At 46.3% G+C, this 23,296-nt stretch overlaps 7 protein-coding genes across 7 annotated transcripts; 5 read left to right on the forward strand and 2 right to left on the reverse strand.

The window, feature by feature from the left end:
- Window positions 1–223: 223 nt before the first annotated feature.
- KVR01_013408 (uncharacterized protein) lies at window positions 224–2,702 on the forward strand. Its single transcript, XM_044788694.1, has 9 exons — window positions 224–544; window positions 617–693; window positions 753–804; window positions 857–1,031; window positions 1,099–1,122; window positions 1,177–1,248; window positions 1,307–1,810; window positions 1,867–2,027; window positions 2,086–2,702. The coding sequence occupies exons 1-9, from the start codon at window positions 317–319 to the stop codon at window positions 2,524–2,526; spliced, it is 1,734 nt and encodes a 577-aa protein (XP_044637670.1). The 5' UTR covers window positions 224–316; the 3' UTR covers window positions 2,527–2,702.
- Window positions 2,703–2,885: 183 nt separating this feature from the next.
- Window positions 2,886–4,443, reverse strand: KVR01_013379 (uncharacterized protein). The gene is made up of 5 exons (XM_044783929.1): window positions 3,887–4,443; window positions 3,699–3,824; window positions 3,494–3,630; window positions 3,309–3,401; window positions 2,886–3,239 (listed from the first exon to the last, which is right to left on the reverse strand). Exons 1-5 carry the CDS (start codon window positions 4,140–4,142, stop codon window positions 3,069–3,071), a joined length of 783 nt encoding a protein of 260 aa, XP_044637641.1. The 5' UTR covers window positions 4,143–4,443; the 3' UTR covers window positions 2,886–3,068.
- Window positions 4,444–7,500: 3,057 nt separating this feature from the next.
- Window positions 7,501–9,656, forward strand: KVR01_013370 (uncharacterized protein; the record flags this gene model as incomplete). The annotated part of the gene is made up of 5 exons (XM_044792275.1): window positions 7,501–7,533; window positions 7,614–8,047; window positions 8,104–8,342; window positions 8,412–8,797; window positions 9,437–9,656. Exons 2-5 carry the CDS (start codon window positions 7,843–7,845, stop codon window positions 9,654–9,656), a joined length of 1,050 nt encoding a protein of 349 aa, XP_044637632.1. The 5' UTR covers window positions 7,501–7,533; window positions 7,614–7,842.
- A 1,458-nt stretch (window positions 9,657–11,114) lies between these two features.
- KVR01_013375 (uncharacterized protein) lies at window positions 11,115–12,449 on the forward strand. Its single transcript, XM_044794133.1, has 3 exons — window positions 11,115–11,474; window positions 11,565–11,794; window positions 11,898–12,449. Exons 1-3 carry the CDS (start codon window positions 11,204–11,206, stop codon window positions 12,279–12,281), a joined length of 885 nt encoding a protein of 294 aa, XP_044637637.1. The 5' UTR covers window positions 11,115–11,203; the 3' UTR covers window positions 12,282–12,449.
- Window positions 12,450–18,337: 5,888 nt separating this feature from the next.
- Window positions 18,338–19,973, forward strand: KVR01_013366 (uncharacterized protein). The gene is made up of 2 exons (XM_044783702.1): window positions 18,338–18,705; window positions 18,807–19,973. Exons 1-2 carry the CDS (start codon window positions 18,552–18,554, stop codon window positions 19,925–19,927), a joined length of 1,275 nt encoding a protein of 424 aa, XP_044637628.1. The 5' UTR covers window positions 18,338–18,551; the 3' UTR covers window positions 19,928–19,973.
- Window positions 19,974–20,560: 587 nt separating this feature from the next.
- KVR01_013395 (uncharacterized protein) lies at window positions 20,561–21,250 on the forward strand (the record flags this gene model as incomplete). Its single annotated transcript, XM_044785126.1, has 2 exons — window positions 20,561–20,640; window positions 20,683–21,250. The coding sequence occupies 2 exons, from the start codon at window positions 20,561–20,563 to the stop codon at window positions 21,248–21,250; spliced, it is 648 nt and encodes a 215-aa protein (XP_044637657.1).
- Window positions 21,251–21,942: 692 nt separating this feature from the next.
- KVR01_013380 (uncharacterized protein) lies at window positions 21,943–23,000 on the reverse strand. The gene has a single exon (XM_044793182.1). The coding sequence runs from the start codon at window positions 22,919–22,921 to the stop codon at window positions 22,229–22,231; it is 693 nt and encodes a 230-aa protein (XP_044637642.1). The 5' UTR covers window positions 22,922–23,000; the 3' UTR covers window positions 21,943–22,228.
- Window positions 23,001–23,296: the final 296 nt, after the last annotated feature.

Here is a 23,296-nt window from a genome sequence, read left to right on the forward strand (position 1 = left end):
GTTCGGATCCTTCCCGCAAAGGGTGCCTCCATTCAGCAGGTGAGAGAACACGGAAAGGAGAGAGCGGAAAGCTGCCAACTGGTCGGGCTGTCAGCTCAGCAGCTGCCTACTGTTACCTAGGTACCCAGGTAAGCGCAGGTGATTGCAGGGGTCAGGATGACTGACTTTTGCATTGTTTTCGGTAGTTCCCAGGGCCCCAAACCGACTTTTACCACTGGCCTAGGCACGACACCTTTCTACTCATCCCTCTGCTGTTTACTTTGGCTGAGAGACAACCTCTTGAACTTCAGAGACCTGGGCAACAATTCTTATCAAAATGGTTGATTCCGAGCCTCCACCTAAACTCTCCCTGAGCGACGTCAACACCAAGGCCGTGGCCGCTGAAGATGCGCCCTCTGCCGAGGATCCCCAAGTCTCCTCAATCGAGAACAGTTCACAAGCTGATGGCGATGAGTACCTCACTGGATACAAGCTCGCTGTTGTTCTTGCCAGCATCATTCTCTGCTGTTATTTAATGCTTTTGGACAACTTGATCGTCAGCACTGTAAGTCGCCTGCACGCGTCCTGCCATCGCTAATTGACGCGTACTTGAGCTGATCGTGGCGTTTCACATTAGGTAATTCCTCGCATTACCGACACGTTCCATTCACTTTCAGACATTGGTTGGTACGCCAGTGCTTATCAGTTTGGCAGGTAATTTGGAGACCCGATTCTGGAGGATATAGGCGCCAATGTTTTGACACAAAATCAAGTGCGGCCCCTTCACTTCTAACGGGAAAGATATACACCCACTTCCACACAAAGGTGCGTCACAGGCTGAGCCTCTTGTGCTCACGTGTTTCTGATCGGACAATAGTGGACATTTCTCGCCTTCTTTGGTATCTTCGAGCTTGGTTCTTTGCTTTGCGGGGCAGCTGTCTCCTCGTCTATGCTGATAGTTGGGCGTGCTGTGGCCGGCCTCGGCGCATCAGGAATAGTAACTGGAGCACTCACTATCCTTTCTAGTTGTGTACCAAAGAAAAGGCGTCCAGGTAAGTTGAGCCGCGCGGGGTGGGTATTCCCTATACTTGACAACAACCACTGACATTTGATACATAGCTCTACTAGGCATGGCAATGGGATGTGAGTGTACTAGCCGAAATAGCTTCATTCCAAGTTTGAGTTAACCGAATTTAGTCAACCAACTCGGCTTGGTAACTGGACCACTTATAGGGGGTGCGTTGACGTCCTACAGCAACTGGCGTTGGTGTAAGTTGGGTTTTTATACACACCCAGTTCGCAACATTACCTTGACTAATGATTCAAGCTTTTTACATGAACCTTCCCATCGGTGCTGTTGCAGCCGTTGCTATCAGTCTGCTCCGAATTCCTCAACAGACAGCCAAAGCACCTGCAATGTCGGTGGCACGCCAGCTACATCGTCACTTGGACCTCATAGGTTTTGTTCTCTTCGCACCAGCACTTCTGCAGCTGCTCCTCGCCCTACAATACGGTGGTAATCAATATGCATGGAACTCCTCACGCGTCATTGGTCTCTTCTGCGGCTCCGCTGCTAACTTTGTTGTCTGGTTCATTTGGAATCGGCACAAGGGGGACGTGGCTTTGTTACCCTATACAATGATAGGTCGGACCGCTGTCTGGGCATCAGGGGTCTATCAGGGGCTTCTTTGCTCAGCGTTATACGGAGGGGTCTATTTCCTTCCTATTTACTTCCAAGCTGTCAATGCCGTGGGCCCCTTGCTCAGCGGTGTCTATCTTTTGCCAACCATCTTGCCACAACTTGTCACGGCAGCCTCCTCAGGACTGATAAGTATGCTTCAACCAATTTTACCGAGGAAGCTGGAGGCTAACATAGATGTATTGCAGTATCCAAGTTTGGCTACGTGATGCCTTTTGGCTTCTTATCATCAACCCTATTATCTGTTGCCAGCGGCCTGTACTCATTGCTTCAACCTGGCAGTCCAACTGGAGAGTGGGTTGGATTTCAGATCATAGGTGGCATTGGCTCAGGCGCAGGACTGCAGGTGGTTCGTAAACACCTGTGGAATTCCCCGTCTGTACCTCCTTGTTGACCTAACTTCGTAGGCTGTCAACGCTATCCAAGCCGTAACCACCGGGAAAGAATTGTCCTCCGGCATAGCCTTCATGGTTTTCTGCCAGGCACTTGGACCTTCTATCGCTCTCGTGCTGTACAACGTCATTTTTGGTGCGAGCTTGAAAAAGGAACTCGCGCAGAGAGCACCGAATGTCGATGCACAAGCCATTATCGATGCGGGGGCAACGGGCTTTCGCGGCCTTGTCCAGCCGGGAGACTTGAATGCTGTTCTGAAAGCTTACGCTAATAGCATTGATCATGTGTTCTTCCTAGTCGCTGCTCTGGCGGCTCTGTGCAGCATTTTCGTATGGCCTATGGGCTGGTATGACATTAGGAAGAAGGGCGGGCCAGAAGATGTTACGAAGTCGACGGGGGCAGCGCAGAACGAGAAGAGAACTAGTGTTCAGGGCCAGGAGGGCAGGGAAGTATAAGGGCTCGTGTTGGAAGCTTGAAGTGTAATAATCCTCAATGTACCAGTAACATGTATCTCATCCCCAGATGTTATTGTCGCGATCATGAATGGCTACGAAGGAATCAAACCGAAATTCTATCTACCTAAGTATAGACCACATTCTCTGGATGTGAATGTAGTCTAGAAAGACTATGACATGAGTACCTAGGTAAATTCGCCATGGCTGGATATGACGTCCCAAGTCCATTATCCGCTCCCGCCGTCCTTTGCAAAATGCGATGCACTCACGCGCGGTAGAGCAGACCATGTTGAAAGTAGTGGGACACCACGGCCTACGATTTTAGCGGTGGCAAGGCTCGGGCCGCGGGCGATATTCAGTGCATTCCAAAAATAATTATATTGTCTGTACTGTACCTAGGTATCTAGCACATAAAGTGGAGGCCTAATCGACATCATGTTCAATTGAAACAACCTCACTGCAAACTTAGATAGAACAGCCTACTGCCAAATGTCCATCATAATCTCTTAGGATTAACAGACCCTTTCTGATGTGGCTTTTCATCACCCTGTAGATGTTGAAATAGCAGAGGAGAAGTTAGCTTGTGGGAATGCATAGAGCTCTGACAGATCTCGACATTGATGTACGACGCCCCATCCGTTTGGACGCGTCCATGCGACATCTCCAACATATGATGGTGTTTCAAGAGTTAGATCACCAGAGCACATAACTGCCTATCAGTGGAAAAGAGTCAACGAATGATCCCACGAGTTGATCAGTTTACAAAAGAGATTCGGACATACCTGACGCAAGTATTCTATACAGTGGTTTACATGCTCACTGGCTGGCAGTTGTCTGCCGTTCTGGAGTTCGATGATTGCATGCTTGATCTCGCCCTGGAAGAATGTGCTGGGTCAGCCTCATAGCCGATCCCACTAAACTAGAATCCACCCGGGCGACCGTACCCCAGGGCAGAGAAAACACTTACAACACAGTGAATTTGGTGAAAAACGGAGGGTACATAAGCTTCACTTTCCGGTGACACGTTGTCGTAATAGAATTTGTTCATGGGTAGGCCCCCCTTTAGACCATACTTGGTAGGGTGTGCAATCTCAATCCAGGCACCTTCAAACAACGATCATCAGTTCTTATACTGCTAGCGAGCGAGTCTGGGGAGTGGAGGTACGTTATACCGGCGAATATCTCGTCCCATGGTGTGGCCGGCTCTGCAGAGTTGCCCTCGAAATTCCAAAACCCATCGTGGGGATCGGAGTCCACAAATCGGGGGTCTTGCAAAAACATTCGACTGAAAGTAGGAGCTGAATGGCCATGAATTATTGAGCTGCTGCTGCTCGTTTATCTGAGATCAATGTCTGCTTACTGGGTATGAACTGAACTTGAGGTCTCGAGCCGAGACGGCAAGAGTCGAGTCCGAAGAGCGCATATCCACCGAGAAGGAGACCGATGAACCCCAAGGCCACCGCCAGCAAGAGCAGTCGTGCAGGATGAGAAGAGGCTGGTTTCTCACAAGTCGAGCAGAGAGGCGAGTGTTCAGTCTGTTCCGCAATAGGTTGATAGAAGCGAGACTGGAAGATTGACCAAACATTGACGCCCTTCGAGGAGGGCATTTTGCTCATTGCAAAGGAACTGGATGTTTCTTTGTCTGAAAGATTTTCCACGGTCGGCTGTCTCTGAACAATATCTTTGGGCGTGGATACAGTATGTCCAAGTCCGTGGTATTCTACCGCGTACTGTCTCAACTCGGGGACGGTACAACTTTGGCGAGTTCAGCTGGCGGAAGACCCCATGTTTGAACTTTGTCGGGCGGGCAGTCGCCTGATCCGCTCGGCATAGTCTATTTGCTGCAGCAGGCTGTGGAGCAGAGATCGTCCCTGCACATGTGCTGACCGCGATACCTGGGTAGTCTGTCTGATTTTGATTTGACGACTCGGATGTTGCCAAGCGACTGATTGTAGCCCGCCGGTGTGGGTCATTCTAGTCGATGTCAGCCCCCGGCTGACCGTTACGCTACCTAGGAGGTTATTCCCAGATAGGACAGGCGCCCTGTCAAAAGCCGGCGCCGCTTGTGCTTGTGTGGGTGACAGTGGGTCCCTGCAGCAGGGGGTTTGTCCCGTCACTTCGCTCCACGTACAAGGCTGTGGCTGCAATGTGTCAGTGGTACTAGTGGCAGCCAAGAAGGGGAGTTGTAGTGCCGCTGTATCCCCGAAAGCTTGATACAAAGCTTCGACATGTATCATGCAGAGGTGGTCATGACCTCTTATTCCCGCATACAGAGCGCAGTAGTGCTGATGTTCTGGCACAGATCCGCACCAGATGGAACGGTTGGCTGACGCGCGCATAACTATCACCATTCCTCCATCCTGCCATACGCCGCAAATACGACAGTCAGGGCGGGATACTATTTGGTTGTGTTTGGTTTCTTGTTACCAACACCTGCACCAGCCTCAGCCTTCCCGTTGCCATCTCGTAACCACCTGCAGCCGACGGTCGATCTGTAACGTTACATGATAAGCTATAGTCAATACTTACTTGCATGTCGCTCTTTGTTTCTCCGTGACTGGCCTGCTTGGGACTTAATTCGCGAAAGACTAGCGTCCAGACGCCGTTCTGACGCGTCAACGCTCCCGGGGGCCTAGTCTGCGGCCAGGATGAGCCGCTTCCTCAAGCTTTTGCTATGATGGCCTCAAAGTAGGCCGCGTTCCGGATAATTAATTTTCTGCACTTGCAAATAACACAAGTTGCCCCTGTCGTCAAGAGAGCGAGATCTCCCCGAAGCATCGCGGATCGCCTGGACCGCTTCATCTGACCCAGCTGAATGCAGTCCTATTCAAAGTCGGTATAGTGTGCAAGTTGTCAGCGTTGCTCTCGAGGATCTCTGCACACTCATGGATCCAATCCTTCCATTGAGGCAGGCAAGGACGCTTCTTACATTCTCGTGCTTTGGTAGCCAGGCAGTCGAACGTGTCACACTCACGAAGCGACGAGTTATCTCATTGACACCGAGGTCGACGAGATCCAGCGTCTCATTCGTGCAGGAAGCGTTTCCTGGGGGGTTCGAAGGCTATCCTATTATGACCCATCAGCCTGTACCCGGCGTCTAGAGCTCAGCTCTCGTCAACTGATGGTCCAGTGCGGGATGTCTTTGACCGTGTGACCTCCGCGTCACCTTGTGCTATGCGGAGAACTATCTATACATGCTGCAGGTAAATCGTTTGGAGAAGAGTTGGAATTATCACAATTTGGGTCAGGATAGCAAGGCAGTATATTTTTCGCATCTTGCGAAACTGGCTCTTGGCTCTCTTATTGAATACGGAGGACGCCCCATCAATACGTAGACCATATGTCCCATGCGTGCGTCTTGATGGAAAGAAACTGTTTCAAGCAGTCTTAGATACCTGTTGTGGAATTCATCCCCGGGTACTTGATTTGCTGTGCCGTCGTCCACTGCAACAGCTGCTCCCAACTTCTACACTGGTGTTCCGTTTGAAACCCGTCCACTCCACCTGTCGCTATATCCGCAACCTCCAACGTAGTATCAGCGTGGCACATAAGAGTCTGTCTTAGAAGATCGATGCAGTGCTGAATGTGATGTGGTTGCAGGGCCATTGGCGATTCTGTTTCATTGATCTTTTCACCGTTGACGGCTGCTTTGTGAGATTGCCAATAAGCTTCCCGAATTCCATTCTACACCCGCATCAGTAACTGTTCCAAGCCAAGCCTATAGAATCTTCTTACCAGACAATGGAGTTGGTGAAATGCAGAGAAGGTACTTCGTGTGGGAGCAATGGTTGGATGTACAAAAAATCCCCCGTCCATGGGAAACGTATCGTCCCACAGTTGGTCGCTGTGCGGAGAAGGCTCTTCGGTGAAGCTTTTGTTGTAGTGAAAGCTGTACGTAACTTTCTCGACTAAAAAGGCAAGTTCCCATGAGCTTCAGCTACTTAAGCATAGAAGTTGGAATTGTATCTCACTTACGTTTGAGTGCTGATTCAACGTCCTCATGAGACGACCCTAGTTCCCTAAGAGAAAATCCAATAATGCCGCCCAGCACAAAGGTAAATACCAGTAACAATACATTTGGAATTACTTGTCGCCTTGGAAAAAGGCGGCGATCTACCGTCTGCTTTTGTTCAACCTCTTCTTCGTCATCGTTGACTGGCGAGTACTTGTGGGTAAAGACTTTGGGGAAAACCATTTGAGGGAAGACCATTTGAGGCAAGATCATGATGACTTCGTTGGGTTGCGAGAAGAAAGAGAAAACGTACAGCATTGACAGGCCTTCCTTTCTTTTGGTCTTCTGTGTGAAAAATCCCTTACACCTGAATTATACTAGTTCTCTTTGCCTTTGGGTCGCCAATAGACTGTTGCTGACGTGAGGTCGTTCGTAGAGACACCCCCACCTTTTGATTAACCGTGCATAATACGTGCTTTACGAGAACAAGCAGCTATACCTAGCCGCGCATGAATACCTGCAGGGTGGATACCTTAGTACGGCTGACCGAGTGAACTGAGTGCGGATGTGTGTGTGTTTGTGTGCCGGAAGGAATCTGTTGGTGTTACCCGCCGTCATTGTTTTGCCCGTTGGTTTTGGCCGGAGTATGACCAAATGCATGCACCATTGACACCATCCGGGGAGCGCAGGGTTACATGCAGAGGTCTCAGCCATCCTGAAAGCATGACCTCCTTCTCCTCTTCTCGCTCCGCTAAGAATCAAGGAGACGAGACAGAGCTTCCAACCCTTTCTCCGGACATCAGTCTTGTGATTCCGTCCGCGGCTGACGCGGGAAGCAAAAGGAGCAAAAGATCGACCAACTGGCAGGAAAACCTCGTTGAGAATGCGCTGTGAAAGTTTGGAACGAATCTGGTCTTCCCCAAACCAAACCCTCAAGTGCTGTAAAAGTAAGCCTGTGTGCGCATGCTACTACTGTACGCTCCTTCGCCACGACCCTGTTATCTGAACTAAATTTTCCACAGTAGAATATCCCCTGTATCGCTTGACTGGGAAGGGTTAGTGCAGCTGCTGTTTTTTTTCCAGTCAAGAGGAGATCCTCAGGCCCAAGTGGTTCTAACTTGTTGGCTGTGCCAAGTTGGAAGTACCACCTGAATGCTGAGTATCTATCCGCACTGCAATTATTCCGCTCTTGCTATTCCCGCGCCAAAGGTCGCAGTCAGTTCCTCCCTCCTTCTAAACTCCTCACGCCAAGGTCGCAGCTATTGTTTCCAGTAGGACACAAGGTGCCGAAATAATCACTTCGAAACATCTCTGTTCCCTCTCTTGCTGCTCATCACTTTGAATAATCCGCCTTGAACAATATTATGGCCGCCCACAGCCCATTCTACAAGTATGACCTTCTCGAAGGCCATGCTATGGCGGCCCAGAACCAGGAGGACCGAAGAACAAAGCGAATCCTCTACGCTGCTTTGGCAGTATCGAGCCTCTTGAATCTCCTCCTAGTCGTGAAATGGCTCGTGCCGAGATTGGAAGAGACTGATCTCCCACACCTAAGCCGGTCGTCATATGGTGAGCCGAACTTTGCTTCCTGATTCTAAGTTCATCCCAAACTAACAACTCTTCAGCGGGTCTTCTCAACGATGTACCAGTGCAGTTCAAATGGAATTCCGAGTATAGCGATGTCAATAATCCCCAGCTGGATGAGCTTTGGCAATTCGATGGGATGTTTGATTACGGCATGATCGCGTTGACGGATACCGAGATTGACTCAATGTCTCTACTACCGTCGGAGCAGAGCTTCCCATGGGATCCAGAAAATAAAAGTTTGTACCACTTGAACGGGCATCATGGCCTACACTGCCTAGTAAGTACTCTCCACCCTTCCTCTCCCAGTGGATGCTAAGCCAATTTACTAATATCTCGACATCTGTAGCGCCTCATCTACACCAGCATATCTTCCTACCGCGCCTCAACACCTCAGAAGACCCCTTTCCCGCACATACTGCACTGCCTAGACAACCTGCGACAAGATATCATCTGCGCTGCCGACGACTCCCCCAGATATCTTACCAACAACGGCTCTCACTCTGGAGAAAGCCAAGTGCGCTTCTGTCGCGATTTCGGAAAGCTCAACGACTGGGCTAGAGAGCGCGATGCGTGCTTTCGTCAGCAGCATGACCTCGCAGATGTCATGGAGCCGATTGAAAAGTTCACGTATTGTAAGACTGAGGAGAATCGAAAGAAATACCTCGACCAGGTCAAGGCTTATTTTGACCTGCCGAGCGGTTGGCAGTTTCCTGAGCCTGGTGTTCCGAACTGGTGAGCTGATATTACTAGTTTACATATTTAAGTGATTAAAGGTACTTCTGATGCTTATTATAATCCTGATCAAACGCTTGAATACTTTTCTGCTTCTCCCAAAATTAGTAGAGCCAACACTTGTAGTCCCACCCTTTACAAATGCATAATGGACAACAGAGAATGTTTTTTTTCAACGCTGGATCTTGAGCGTTCACCACTGTATGAAGGCGCCATGTATGTGTTCGAACGTATACTTAATAGAAGCAAAATCAGCCGGGTTTGTGTATAAGACAGATGTCACCATAGAAGAGAGATGATCATCGAAGTGCTTACACATTGCACAGTGAGTTTACCTTCGCGATTCATGATGTTGAGTTCGCCAACGACTACGCCGTCGCCGTAATTTACCATGATGTTTGTACCAGCACATTCAAGCTCACCAATTCATCATGCATATCACAGTTTCGATAGAAGATCAGGTCCAACAGAAGATGGATGAATACCTGCATACCTAAGTAGCCTCTCAACCGAATGACAGATACAAGTCCCCCAAATACAAGTGCATTTTGAGGTCTCATCCTGTTGCAGATATGGCTAGCTATCTATGCCTCTCTCTTCTGTCCCCTACCCATCCATCACTCTTACCACCGTCTCCAGGTGTTCCTGTTACTCAAATACCATAGGCATCCTGAAGCTCGACGGCCGGGTCGACGAGATTGTCGCGAGCCTTGATGCCATAGGCGTCCTGAAGCTCAACGGCGGGGTCAACGAGGGTGTCCCGAGCTGGCAAGACCAAGGCGGTGGTGCCAAGGGCAAATTTGATGATGGCGAAGAAACGCATGATGGTCTATGGTTTCAAGGGCAAGGTAAGGTTTGAAATTGTAGGTCTGTGGTGATGTAGGGCAGAAGAGATATGAGATGTTGTTCACTTGTGCCCAGGTAGTTGCCTTTCACTCTGGGGTATTATATACAAGTCCCCTCTTGCGAAGGTACGGGCATTCCCACAATCCTACAAGCTCAAGAGACGTTGACAGCTAGGGAGAGAGCTGCAGAGAAAACGGGGCGAGGCTGAGCGATGTCTCCCTCGGCATTTGCCAGCTGGACTTCTTACTTTGCATTCTGACGAAACGACGACTCGGCAACAGAGTACCAGTCTCGGTCTATTGATCGTTCATAGAAAGAACTCTACAAGATACATACAACACATCCGATTCGGCTTCTGGAACGGGAAATGAGTAGCGTAGATCTTGTCAAGTGACCCCGGGACTCAAGTCAAGCGTCCTCGCACTCTCGAGGTCAGCGCTAGACACAAGCCACAAGTAACAAGTTAAGTTGAAGAAGCTGGTACAATCAGGTGTTGGAACACGTCGCTACTACGCTTACTTGACCCACTTTCAGTGATAATTCGTGCTGTTGGCATCCGGCATGTCTGCAGTCCGCAAGGAGTAAGACCAGACTTGCATTGAGACCAGAGATTCGCACACCCATTTCCAGAGGCTGCACACTTATTTCTGACTGCGCAAAGCTCCCCAGCCAATCAGGTCCTAGAGAGGCACCAACTTCTTCATATTTTGAAGGAACATAGAAGGATGTAGGTTAGTCCTCTGAGCTCTTATCATACTTTCCAGCTCTACCTATAGCCCTTCATTATACTTTAGGGCTCACCACCTTCATCCTACCGAGTTTATTTTCTTTGTGATGATCGGAGCTTCCTATAACCTTATTCCCCCGCAGCGCGAGCCCGACCTGCAGGTCGCGACGCTTTCTGCCTGCAAGCTGCAGGCCCACGAGCCACCTGTAGGGTACCTATCAGGGCAATACGGTACCTTTGAAGGATGGGGGCTACTTTAGCTGCGCTCGATGGGCTTGCTTGACGAGTGGCCAAGGTTGTCGCTGTTGCACTCCGTGTTCTGCATGCAGATCATTCCTATCACATCGTGAGGTCAACCTGGGGATTTTCAGACTACTCTCACCATGTTGGGTGGACCATTGGGAGGGCTCCACCACTCGGAGTACCGTGTTCAGTACCTAGGTATGCTATGGGTCTTTTCCATATTCTTTTGCACGAACCGGCCCCGAGGTCTTATCTCAGTGTCTACGGTACCACTGTGCTCTGGATGCAACTAAGCAGCCACGCATGCCATTATCATGTGTTCCTGCAAGACGTGAACCGATCTTCATCAAGTTTTCCTCATTAAGAGGCAAGGATGAGAACACTGTCGTGGTTGGATTGGAACGAGACCCCTCTTTCATATAGCCACACCCCTCCAACCGGCTTTCAAAAGTACCCGAAATATATAGTCATATTTCGTTTCGCCCGTGCGCCATATTTCAAGAGTCCGCGCCAAAGCCAGACTCTCCCTTCACTGCAACAATCATTTCCCCCAAATTCACAGATTGATTTCTCTTCCAAGAGCAAGAACAATGTCGACATCGAGCATCGCACGAAGCTCTACATCTTTGGATGAGGAAAAGGATTTACTGAAGAAGCATGAGGATGACGAGGAATTCCTGGACTTGCCTGTCCGTCGACGCAAGGCCTACTTTCAGCTTGGTCGCAAATCCTCTCTTGCAATAACGTTTGCTCTTCTTCTGTCTATCGGCTTCAATCTGTACAATGGATACAGAAACCACCGTCAGGTTTGCGTGATCAACACCCAGCTAAAGCCACACGTTGTCGCGGCACCCAGCTATAGTGAGTTGTGACCCTTAAGACGTCATTGAAAAGAAATTCGTCTTTCTTGTGGACCTGAGTACATTTTACTGATTATCACATGCATTCCAGCCGGGTTGGAATACAACAAGCTCGTCACATTCCAGGCAAAGACCGACTGGCAGAGCGAGAATGAAACAATCGCCGATGCATTGTGGGACGGTATCGACATTTCTCCCATCACGATAGCCGTTCCCAAGACCTGGGCAGCCGAGCATGGCTTACCAGAGTCGAACACTTTCTATTGGGATAAAGACAAAGCCCTTTATCATATCAAAGGCATTCACGGAATGCATTGCCTGGTATGTTCAATCCTCATCAGTTCTGATCCCCCCGATCAACCTAGGAAAAGAGAGCGCACTGCCGCTGGAATTCATCTGCAATGACACTGACAGCCAACTCTAGAAATACCTGCGTCATTATATCGTCCAGAGTGGCCGCTCGGGCAAGCCCCTAGCCCCTCATGTGGTAGAGCACATGGGTCACTGTCTGGACAACCTACGCCAAGACATCATGTGCACAGCCGATGATACTCTGATGCCGGGACTGTATGAGCACCGGTTGGGAGACAAGCAGGTACTGCAATGTCGAGACTGGGATGCGCTGCAGCGCTGGGCCAAAGATCCAGTGCGCGACTCGTGTTTCCAACAGGCCTCAGATTACAAGCATATAGCACACAACCTCGAACGCCATGCTGTTTGTCCTCCGGGCTCGCAGTACGACGAGGTCTCGCGCAAGTATTTCGAGATTCACGGGCACAAGAATTTGTATGAGCCGGACGAGGAGTAGGTAGTATACCTCTGCTGTAACACTTGCGAGGGCAGAAGGCTTTCAGCCAGATTGGTTGTTGATCAAGGCACTGGGACATTAGGACAAGCACGTTAATTACATGGCAGTTGCGACTTTGCAGTGTTTTTCTGCCTTATTTAGATGCGTATTACGAGTATTCACTCTTTATTCAATGCAATTCAAGTCTGAGTGTGACGTCTACCGCAATATCGGCTACAGTTTTTTCTGCGTTCAGTACTTTCACGACTTGTAGGACTTCTTCCGCGTTCCTGGTGCATCATCCTGTTGCTGACCTCGTAGTCAGCTTCCTGTCTAGAGAACCTCCGGGCATGTGTAAGCAGCTTTACGACCTCGTGATCATGGATTTTGCGGTCAGTGCTCCCCCTAGAGCATGCGCTGTGATCAAAATCGGGCTGGGGGTGAGAGCTCCACACTGGGTGTGGGCATAGAGAGAGCCGAATTGCCTGCCAGGTGTCTCCAGCCTCGCGATCATCCAGTGCTTACCCGCAGAGATGTCACTGGATTAGTTCAAACCAAAATCTGACTACGCAATGGCGGTGAAATGACTGTACTCTGCAAGCCTAATACCACCTTAATAGATAGCACACTTTACGATTCGACGAGTAGTTGCCCCTGTCAAGACCACAAGTGGCCACTCGGAGGTTGTCACAAAACTTGAAGTCCTTGCGTTCACATCACGAAAACAGAACCGCATGCATGAATACGGCCTTCCTCTTCTATCTGAGCACAGGGTTGCCCGACTCCTCAGCTCCTACAATGTAACAGCGAATGGCCAATAGAAAGTGGCCGGGCTTTAACTACTGCAACTCCGTTTGTCTGCGAATGTTACCTCTCGCGCCGCAGAAGTGCATCGAGAGGTCCGAAGCTCCAAGCGCTAAGGGCGGAAACAAAGGTCACATTAACAATCCTACGAAGATCCTGTGCAATACTTGCAGTCCACTTATCTTTGCACATAGTCTCGCAGGAATGCATGTGCATATGTTATTAGCGGTCCTGAGGGTGTGGATTCCCATACCTACCAGCGATGCGATCCAATTCAAAGCCACTGGCACTTTTGCGCAAAGTACTGTTTCCCTCCGGATACAACAGCGATACAACTACCACCTAGCTGCGACCTAGGTGGCTTCGGCGAGCCTCGCCTAGATGTAACGTGGAGCTAGGCAGGTGGACGTCGGACATGACTCACTGATCTTTCACACAAAATGTAACGTCTTGCAAATCAGGCAAGGTGATCATGTCCGCATCACAATCCCCGTAAGCCATAACGACACCTTCACGTTTGTCCCAGTAGATACATTTACCCACTCAAGCCCTTCTGTAGGGTCAGATGTAGGAGATCGGCAATGAATCGAAAAGGGGGAGGGGCGTGGTAAATCATTGATATTCTCACTGCTCAGGTGCATGACGAGAGGAGTGGAAATTATTGGTTACAAGCTCATGCATCCATGGCAACTGCTACAAGCATCTCTTCCCAATCTTTTTGCATGCTCTTGTGTTTGGCTTGATGCTGCTTCCAGATGGAAAACGTCAAGGTCTTTGCCCACCTGATGAAGAACTCTGAGGTTGATGAGCATGAGTATCAAGATTCTTCTTCTGGTTCGAGCAGTCTCATGGAGGAACAAGGTGGCCGTCTTGGTGCACACGACTTAACCACTGGCATCGATGAGGAGAAGACAGAGGAGAGAGAGTGGATGGTAGGACCGTGCTATCTTATCTGCCTCACAATTGGAACAGGAGGGTGAGGATGGCTTGTCTCTACCACCTCCAATTGCAAACGATGTGCTGATTTCCATATCATTTCAGCCTCCAAGTAATATGGACCGCCATCATGGGATACGGTTCAGTAAGAGATCAAATTCCTTCTTTCCTCAAGTTCTCAACGCAGAGGACTAACTTCTCCTGATTTAAAAGATATACCTGTTCTCTTTAGGACTACCCTCATATTTTATATCCTTCATTTGGCTCGCAGGACCACTTTCTGGTGCTGTTGTCCAGCCATATATCAGCGTTCTCAGCGATCGATCCAGCCATCCATGGGGACAACGCAAACCTTACATCCTGTGGGGGACAATTCTCACCATCTTATTTATGATCCTTCTACCATGGACTGGGGACTTCATTGATCGTCTCCACGGAACATTTGTCAAAAGTTCCCGAGGCACGGCGGTCCTGTTGGTCAAGGGATTTGTGGCCGCATCTTTGATATGGATGCTGAATGTTGCAATTCAACCAGTACAAATGGGACTAAGAGCATTGATATGCGAGGCCTGTCCATCACGCCAGAAGGTTCAAGCCACTGCCTTTGCCAGCGTTATCACAGGCATTGGAAGTGTTCTCGGCTACGCCTCTGGACTCTTCAACCTACCTCACATTCTACCTTGGTTTGGAGACACTCAGTTTAAATGTCTATGTGTTATAGCATCTTTGGCGTTGGGCTCAACGGTAGCTGTGACATTATTCACCATCGATGAACAGCAGGTGATAAACTGTCACAGGAAGGAGGAAGTCAATTTTCTTGGAGTTTTAAGGCAAATTTATAGAACGGTGATGTATTTGCCGAAGGACATGAAGAGAATTTGCCAAGTACAGCTTTTCGCTTGGTCGGGGTGGTTCCCGTTTCTGTTCTATATCACCAGGTAAGTGTATCTTCAAGCAAAAGGCTGAGCTTCTGGACACTTCAATGTTCCAAGCTGTGAAGACAAGATCGTCAATCTAATTCGTCTCCGATAGTTATCTAGCTGGTATTGGTAATTACCCCAGCCTTCACCAGAAAATCAATAAATTATAGGTATGACTGACAATTAATAGACGAAAATGATATCCCGGCGCAGCCTGAAAATGGCGTAGTCAACCCATCTCAGCCGCATCTTCACGATACGTCCATTCGATATGGAGCCTTCGCAATGGTTTTATTTTCCATCGTGGCGCTGCTCAGCAACCTTTTACTTCCACTTATCGTCTCTTTCCCCAAGCAAAGCCCTTCTACGGGTACCATCCAACGCTCAGGACCACTCACAACGTCTCCATTCTCGACAATGGAGTCGTGTTTCAAAATCAAATGGCTCACAATTCCTCGAGCATGGATGGCATCGCACCTACTGACTTTCACAATTCTACTCTCCACATCTCTAACGCGTTCCCCGACCTACTCAACATTCCTTGTATCCCTACTCGGAATCTCGTGGGCGTTGACGCAATGGGCCCCGCTAGCACTCACCAGCGTTTTCATCGAAACCCAACAGCGGCACCGACCTGTTCCTCCACAAAGGTCTTTTCACAACTATAGCATTGATCCTCCAGCAACAATTTCGGACGACGAGATTGAGAGGGGAGAAGAAAAGGTACCGGTGGTCTCAGAGGACTTGCGTGCTGGTGCTGTGATGGGTGTCTTCAACATCGCCATTGCCGCCCCACAAATTGTAGCTGCCGTGGGAAGTAGCGTCATCTTCGGGGTCTTCAGGTGGTGGGAATTCGACGAGACTGAGGCAGTCGGATTCGTGATTAGGATCTGGGGACTAGCGAGCCTAGGAGCTGCTTGGTTGGCAGCTGGAATTTAAGAGTCTCCCAAAAAGATCTTGCAGCTGTTTCATAGGAGGGGCCGCCCGGGACTCGGGACTGATTGACGAGGATGCGTGAATAGACTTAGCAATGTAATTGGAAAACATCTAGAGCATATGAGAAGCCTCGCAAAACAGAAGGAGTAACAGGAAATACCAGAAGTAAGAACCACATACCATGGGACCCCACCATTTCACACACCCTACCATCTCGCATAGCTAAAATCCTCTACACCTATATAAACTTACAATCTTTATTTATATATTAATCAACTACTATTAAGGTTATTTATAATCAAAAAATATAGTTAAATAAAGAATTTAGTAATAAATAATTTAATATATTTTAAAAATAAATTAATACCCTTTTTAAATTATTTATTTTAAGTATATAAATAACCTTAAATATTAAATTAAAGATAATCCCCTTCTTTTTTTTAATTATTAAACTTATTAAATAAAGCTTATTAAATTTATTATAATACCTTTTAAAAACTATATTAAGGAGAATATATAGAATATACTATTTAATATTATTAATAATAATCTTTTTTAATAAAGTTACCTTAAAGTATAATATACCTTTATCTATACTCTCTAACTAAAAGAATAACTTATATAATTTAAAAGTAATTTTAAAGTTTAGAATAATAGTTAGTTATTAACTACTTAAAAGGATAAAATAATTAAATAGATATTTTATTAAAAGAAACTTAAAGTTATAATAAATTACTTTATAATTAAAAATATAATTAATTCCCTTTTAAAGATTCTAATAATAATAATTTAATTAATTATTATTAAATAGAATACCTAATTAAGTATTACTTTAAAATCTATATTAAAATTAAATATATTTAAAAGGTATTATATTTTAATAAGTTTATTTTAAAGATAGTTAGTTAATATTTTAATATTTAGAAGGTAAATTTAATTAAATAAAGTTAGAGCTTATTATTAATATTAATAAAGTTAATATAATAATAGGTTATAATATTTAAATTAGCTTCTCTAAAGCTATAAATAAATATATTAATTAATTATATATAAACTTTAATTCCTTAATAATTAAGACTTTAAATAAAAGGTAATAATTAAATATAACTAATTTAAATAATAGTCTATTATAATTAAATCTATTACTATAATTAATAAAACTTTTAACCTAAATATTATATTTAAAGGTAAAAACTTTAATAATAGTAGTTTATTAAGGAATTTTATAAATCTATACCTAATTAATATTAAATTATATCTTTAAATGGCTAAATAAATAACTAAATAAATATAATATAGTTTAAGTAGGTATTTCTATTTTAAATAAATACTTATTAGAAAGATAATTTTAAAGTTATTCTATTAATTTTAAATAACTATTTTAACTATACTTTAATAGGTATAAAGCTAGGTTGTTATAAAATTAAAATTATAAATATTAATTATAGTTATAAAATAAGTTTATAACTATCTACTTTTAGAATAATATTTTCTTTATTACCTATTAATATATTATTCCTATAAGCTCTAACTACTTAATAATAGAGTATTTAATATTATTAAAGTATATTATTATAACCTTTTAGGTAATAATAATCCCTTATAGATTTAATATTTATAAATAAAATTACTTTTATTAAGGTATTTATAGAGATTTAAAGGAAGGGATTTATAAAAAAGAATATTAAGTCTACTTTTAAAATAACTAAAAATTAACTAATTAACTATATTAAAGCTCTATTATACTTAGAAATTTAAGAGAATAAAACTAAATAATAAATTAAATAAAATCCTATTTTAAAGTTAAATTTACTTAAGTTAGGGTAAGATATTATAGACCTTATTAACTTTAATACTAATATAATAAATTAAACTATATTTAGAAAGATAGGGTTTATATATAATACTAAATAGTTTAAGTTAACTCTTATTAATATAAGGATTTAAAAGTTAAAAGCTTAAATTAAGTATATAAAGGTTAAAAAATATAAAGTAATCCCTAACTTTAATAAAAAGTTTATATAATTTAAAGATATTATAGAGTTTAAGATATTAGTTAGAAATACTTTTAATTAAAAGATTAAAGTTAAAATTAAAATATAAGATAAAGAAATTAAGGTTGAATCTATAGAGGAAGAAGAGGAGGATAATAATAATAATATACTACCTTTAGAAGTATAAATATAGTCTAATAAGGTTATAAAAATACCTTTATAATATATTTAATAAAAGAGGAGATTTAAAGCTTTAAAACTATATTATTAGTTTATTTATATAAATAGAATTAAATTATTAATAGCTTCATTAAGTTTAGTTATTTTATAGGTAATCTCTAATTTTAGCTGTGTGAGATGGTGGGGTGTATGAAATGGTGGGGTCCCATGGTAGTTATATGATGGTGTATAATTGATCTTTTATGGCCGGAGTGCGCTAGGGTTTGGACAGTTGGGTGGCGCAGCTTCCCCGCCTTCTTGAAAAAAGAGTACACCTTTCACGACGACGTCCACAAGCAAAGCTTTTTTTTTTTCATCCCTTCTTTGCACCTGTGAGTCAATCCAAACGCCATCATTCGAGTGTCCACGTTGAGTTGGTCACTGAAAGCGTTTTCCTCTTGTTTTGTCCCCCTTGCACTGTTAATACGTGACCTCGCTTCCAGCCTCAGCTACCCCATCGGCGAGACACCGCGAACGCGACAATGATTGAAGACGAGTGGCGTTTTTGGGTGATGGGAGGAATGCTTGAGCCAAACGGACTCGAACCGGGGTGTTGGCAAGTCGTTGACTGGGACCAAAGGCGAACGATCTCAGTCACCTTCGAGTGCGACGTAGAAGACGAGGACCTGGCTATCGGTACGTCCGCCTCATGGGAATGCGTCACTCGAACCCCACTTACACGCATTTTCCTCCTACACTGGTCATACAATGCTAATGCTAAATACAAAGTTATACAGAATATCTGAAGCGGCACATCGACGACCTTGGAACTGATGTCTGCTCGATTGAAGTATCCAAGGGCAGCGGCGAGCTTGTGTCTGTCTCTTCTGATCCTAATGACGACCAGACACTTTTCCCTTACTACCCACCCCTGCAGGACTCACAACTAATAGACAGCGTGGAAACCATCATGCGCTCAGAGCTACGTGAGCTAGACCGTCTTGGCCCCAATGTCGACCTGGTGTCATATCAGAACCGGAAAGTGGTGTTCAAATACTATATCATCCTACAACATCTGCATCAGCGCTGGAATGAGCTGAACATATTTATGCGTCTTTCAGGACACCCAAACATTGTCCCTTTTGACAAGGTAGTGATCGAGAAGCTTGAGGGCTCACAAGCTCGCATAGTGGGCTTCACCAGCCTGTACATCGCTGGCGGCACCCTTGATGCGATCTACGAGAACCCACAGGACTCGCGCATATTCAAACTCAAATGGCTCTTACAACTGATGAGCTTCGTTGACGACCTCAACTACAAGTATGGTATTCAACACCAAGACATCGCCCCAAGAAACCTCCTCGTGGATGAAGCTACAGATAACATCATGCTGTTCGACTTCAATTTCTCAGCTCGAATCGGGGACACAGAGTTTGGCAAGGGAGCAAGCTTTTACGAGGAGCGTGACGATGTAAAAGGCGTGATCTTTACGCTTTATGAGATCATCACTCGCGATGAGAGCTTTCGCATCGTGCCACATCGGGACCAGCATCCCTCTAGCGTGTTGGATATGACGGATTGGATGAAACATCCAGACGTCCGACTTGATGAGCCTGTGGCTAATTACAGGGCTGAACTTGATACGTGGATTTCAAGAAGAAAAGAGAGGGGCAGTCTCAAATCTTACACCAATGCTCCGGCATATATCGACTGGAGGGATGTACCGGAGCCAACACGCAGATTGCCCTATTCATGCAATACGGCGGAAACCTATCCATGCTGGCAGATAACGAGGCCAAGTGCACATCTCGAGAATTTCGAGGTGATTGAATGGCAGCGGCCTGCACAGAAGTTGATTAAAGAAGGGATGTGGGTGTTTGCAGACGGCAGGGTAGTAGACATGTCCAACCAGGCGTAGGAGCCATCAAAATGGTATGAGCTAATCGAAGTCCTTAATGATCTTATATTCGCAGTTTATTGAATGACAGTGTCCATGCGAAAGTATTCAATTAAATCTTCTTTTTCATATCCGAAAGGGCTGGCGTGATAGCCACACCTGGGCAGTAGGGTTTGGGTATGAGTGCGCATACACGGCACCGGGGTGAAGCTCACCCAGTAGCCTCTGGTATCACTCAAGATGCCTACGCCATACTAAAGAAGCTGAGATTAAAATAGATAAACTGATTCACCACAGATGCCTGGAAGACTCCTTTTCAGAGTAAAACCTATGAGTTGGAGAGCCGCACAAACGGCACAACAGTCTTTCAGATGAGGCTCTCAAATAATCTGCTCAACTGTACATGGGACACTATGACTTGGCATGTATGTCAGTCACAAGTCACGTTGATCGTTAGAACAACTACGAATAATCCGCAAGTTCTCACAACTTGTCATTGACGTCTTGGAATCAAGCAATGGAAAGACTGCAAAGTTAAGGATATAAATATGTGCCCTTGTAGTGGCAATTTGGATTTTGAAAAAGGACAACAACAACGTCTCGTCTGTATCGTATCTATCAAGAACACAAAACACCACGACCACGATATCAAATATGCAGATTATCAAGGCAATCCTTCTTTACGGCCTCATGGTCATCGGGGCGTTTGGAAACCCGATTCTAGGAAGCAAGAGGTGACAGCAAAACCCTTTTTGTCTCTCAAAAACATGCCATAGTACTTACGAAGCTGTAGGCCAACAACTAAGGATGTCCGAGTCGGGGCTAAGCCCAGCCAATGGTCTTGACGCACGCGCGTTGTACCCTCCGTCCAGAAAGACCTATGTCGACTTGGGGGAGGCCAAGCGAGAGATGTCAGGAGAGACGCTGTTCACCGATGGTCTATCCACCTGCATAGCAATCGTGGTGCGGAGCGCGGACGCGGTACCTAAGGGCAAACACGACAAGATCCTCGCCCACGTCGCCTCGACCATGTGCACAGGGGGCGAGAACCCGCTGCTGGACGACCAGCTGAAGAACCTATTCAAACTTGACGATACCACCAACATACCGAACCGACAGGTCTTTGTGCTCCTCAATCGCGACAACAATAAGCCGGGGCAGGATGTTTTCAATAATTACGTCGTACAGAAAGTCCACGAGCACTGGAAGGGAATCGAAACTGTCATGTACCGAGACCCGAAATACGAGTGGAACGCGCAACTAGGAGCTCGCTTGTGGATCAATGATAAGAAAGAGGTCTTTTGGAGCATGTTCGACAAACCTGTCATTCCTGCTCCTGCGTAGACTCTTGAGGGATTGAGAGGCATGAAGACGCAGACCAAACCAGGGTTCGGATTCAAGGGCCAGTGTTGTGAATTACACACCCTTATCTAGGTAGTACTACCTAGGTAGAGTAGGGGTGCTCAATGAGGGGTTGGGGGGAAAGGGCTCGTAGCCCAGTTCTTCCATAGAAGGTTATCCCAGAGAGAATGGAGAAATTTCTCTTCATGAGGACTGCAAGCTTCCGTGATAATCAGTAAGAACACTCGCGTGCAAATTCGATTAACTCCATAAATACACCGGTCACAAGGCTTGGGCAACTTGTTACAGACAGTTGACTTGAATGCCACTGCTCTACTAGGTATTGTATTCTCGCTTTAACGAGGAGCGTTTGAGCCTTTTCCGCTGTAGGCCGCTCACATTTCAGGAGAAGCGAGATCGTGATGCTATCTGATCTGAACGGAAAACTGAAGTGTTCCGGGTGACAGGTCTTGAGCGTTTGCCACTGTATGAAGCCGCCGCATATGTTTTACATGTATGGGGATTAGAAACGAAACCACCCCCCTCCGGATGACAACCTAGATGCGGGCGCTCTGCCGAGCAGGGGTCACTTATGCATAAATGTTCTATTTTAGGACGGAGATTTGCTGTGAACGTCAAGGCACTTCGATCCGTGCTGACCGTCGGCAACTGTCACACGTCTGGTAGCTACCGAATTGTGTCTTACTGCTTTAATTGGTTGAGGACTGATATCATGGCCATCAGGTGGTTCTGCTTTGTCCAGAGCATGAACCATTGGCTTTGGAATTAGGCGCCTGAGAAGGCGCGTCTCTTTACTTCTCCAACATTATTCTCTACTAGACTGCCGCCCAGTAGTAATTATATCTAAAATCATCACTCTCCAAAATCAAAACTCCAAAACTCCGTGCTCAGCATTCTATGCTCGCCCACTGCGAATGCAGCGTTCATCGAAAAGATTCTGATCCCAGCAAGAGATCTCTTTTATGCGGGCAGTTCCACGAAGCCCTCCTTCGCTCGGAACACGTGTACAGACGATTCTGTGCCCATGGACACGATCGCTAGGAAGCCATCAGAGACTCCACCCCGCTGCCATTGTCTCAAGAGATGAGCCAAGGCATCTTGTGCAACCACTATTGGCTGCAGTTCGGGACAGGTGGATGCGGGTGGTGGAGGTACTGCGGCGCTGAATATGACCAGGTTGACTGCGATATACTGCGACGAGTCCTCCGAATCCATTGCCACGAAGAAGTGAGTGTCTTCTTTGCGCACTCCATCTAGTAATTCCATATTTCCGGGGAACTGTCCGGCGTCCACGACCCTGGCCTGTGGGAAATTGGCCATAAGCGACTGGTGTGCTGCTCGGAATTGATAGGTGCGGGAAGCCAGGCGGAATGAGTCCGGGTCGTCTTGCCCTGGCATTCGTAGTTGTTGTGTGGACGTCTGACATCGTGGTTCGTTGAAGTAGGAGTCGGGGATGACATATGTGTTCGCCTCGCGCATGCTGTGAGACCGGGTGAAAGCAGGAGGGGCTGATGATCTGTTCGGGTTTGCCAGTGGGTGTTTGGTCCGAGAGTACGTCGCCACTGGCATGTCTGACTTTGGCCGGCTGCCGAACATCTTCTTCAGGGTGTTCCTCATCTTGTTCTGGTGTGGTGGCTGGCTCTTCAGATTCATATTGGGAACAACTTGATGACAACTTCGACCTGACGAGCATCTTGTGCATGGCAGGGTCTACTGGAAGCGCACATGTTCTTATGTATGCCAGGGGACGCGTAGGCCGGGCTCTCAATTTTCTCGGCTTGCCTCATTTCAGGATCAGGCACCCTTGTCCTTCAGGTCGCTGTGCCCCAATCTGGGCGGGAGCCGAATCCCGATTTGACATTCAGGTTGTAATGCGATGACCAATTGGGATGAGGTGGATTCGTTAAATGCGCGCTAAATCTCGGAACCCACAGACTTCTGGGGCAAGTGACCAGCCAGTTTGGGCGGGTTGGGGCACGTTGGGGCGCCGGTAAGCGCCCGGAAATGAGGGTAATTCAGCCCCTAATA

The sequence above is a fragment of the Diaporthe batatas genome (assembly GCF_019321695.1).
Source record: "Diaporthe batatas strain CRI 302-4 chromosome Unknown Contig00026, whole genome shotgun sequence".
NCBI lineage: Eukaryota > Fungi > Ascomycota > Sordariomycetes > Diaporthales > Diaporthaceae > Diaporthe > Diaporthe batatas.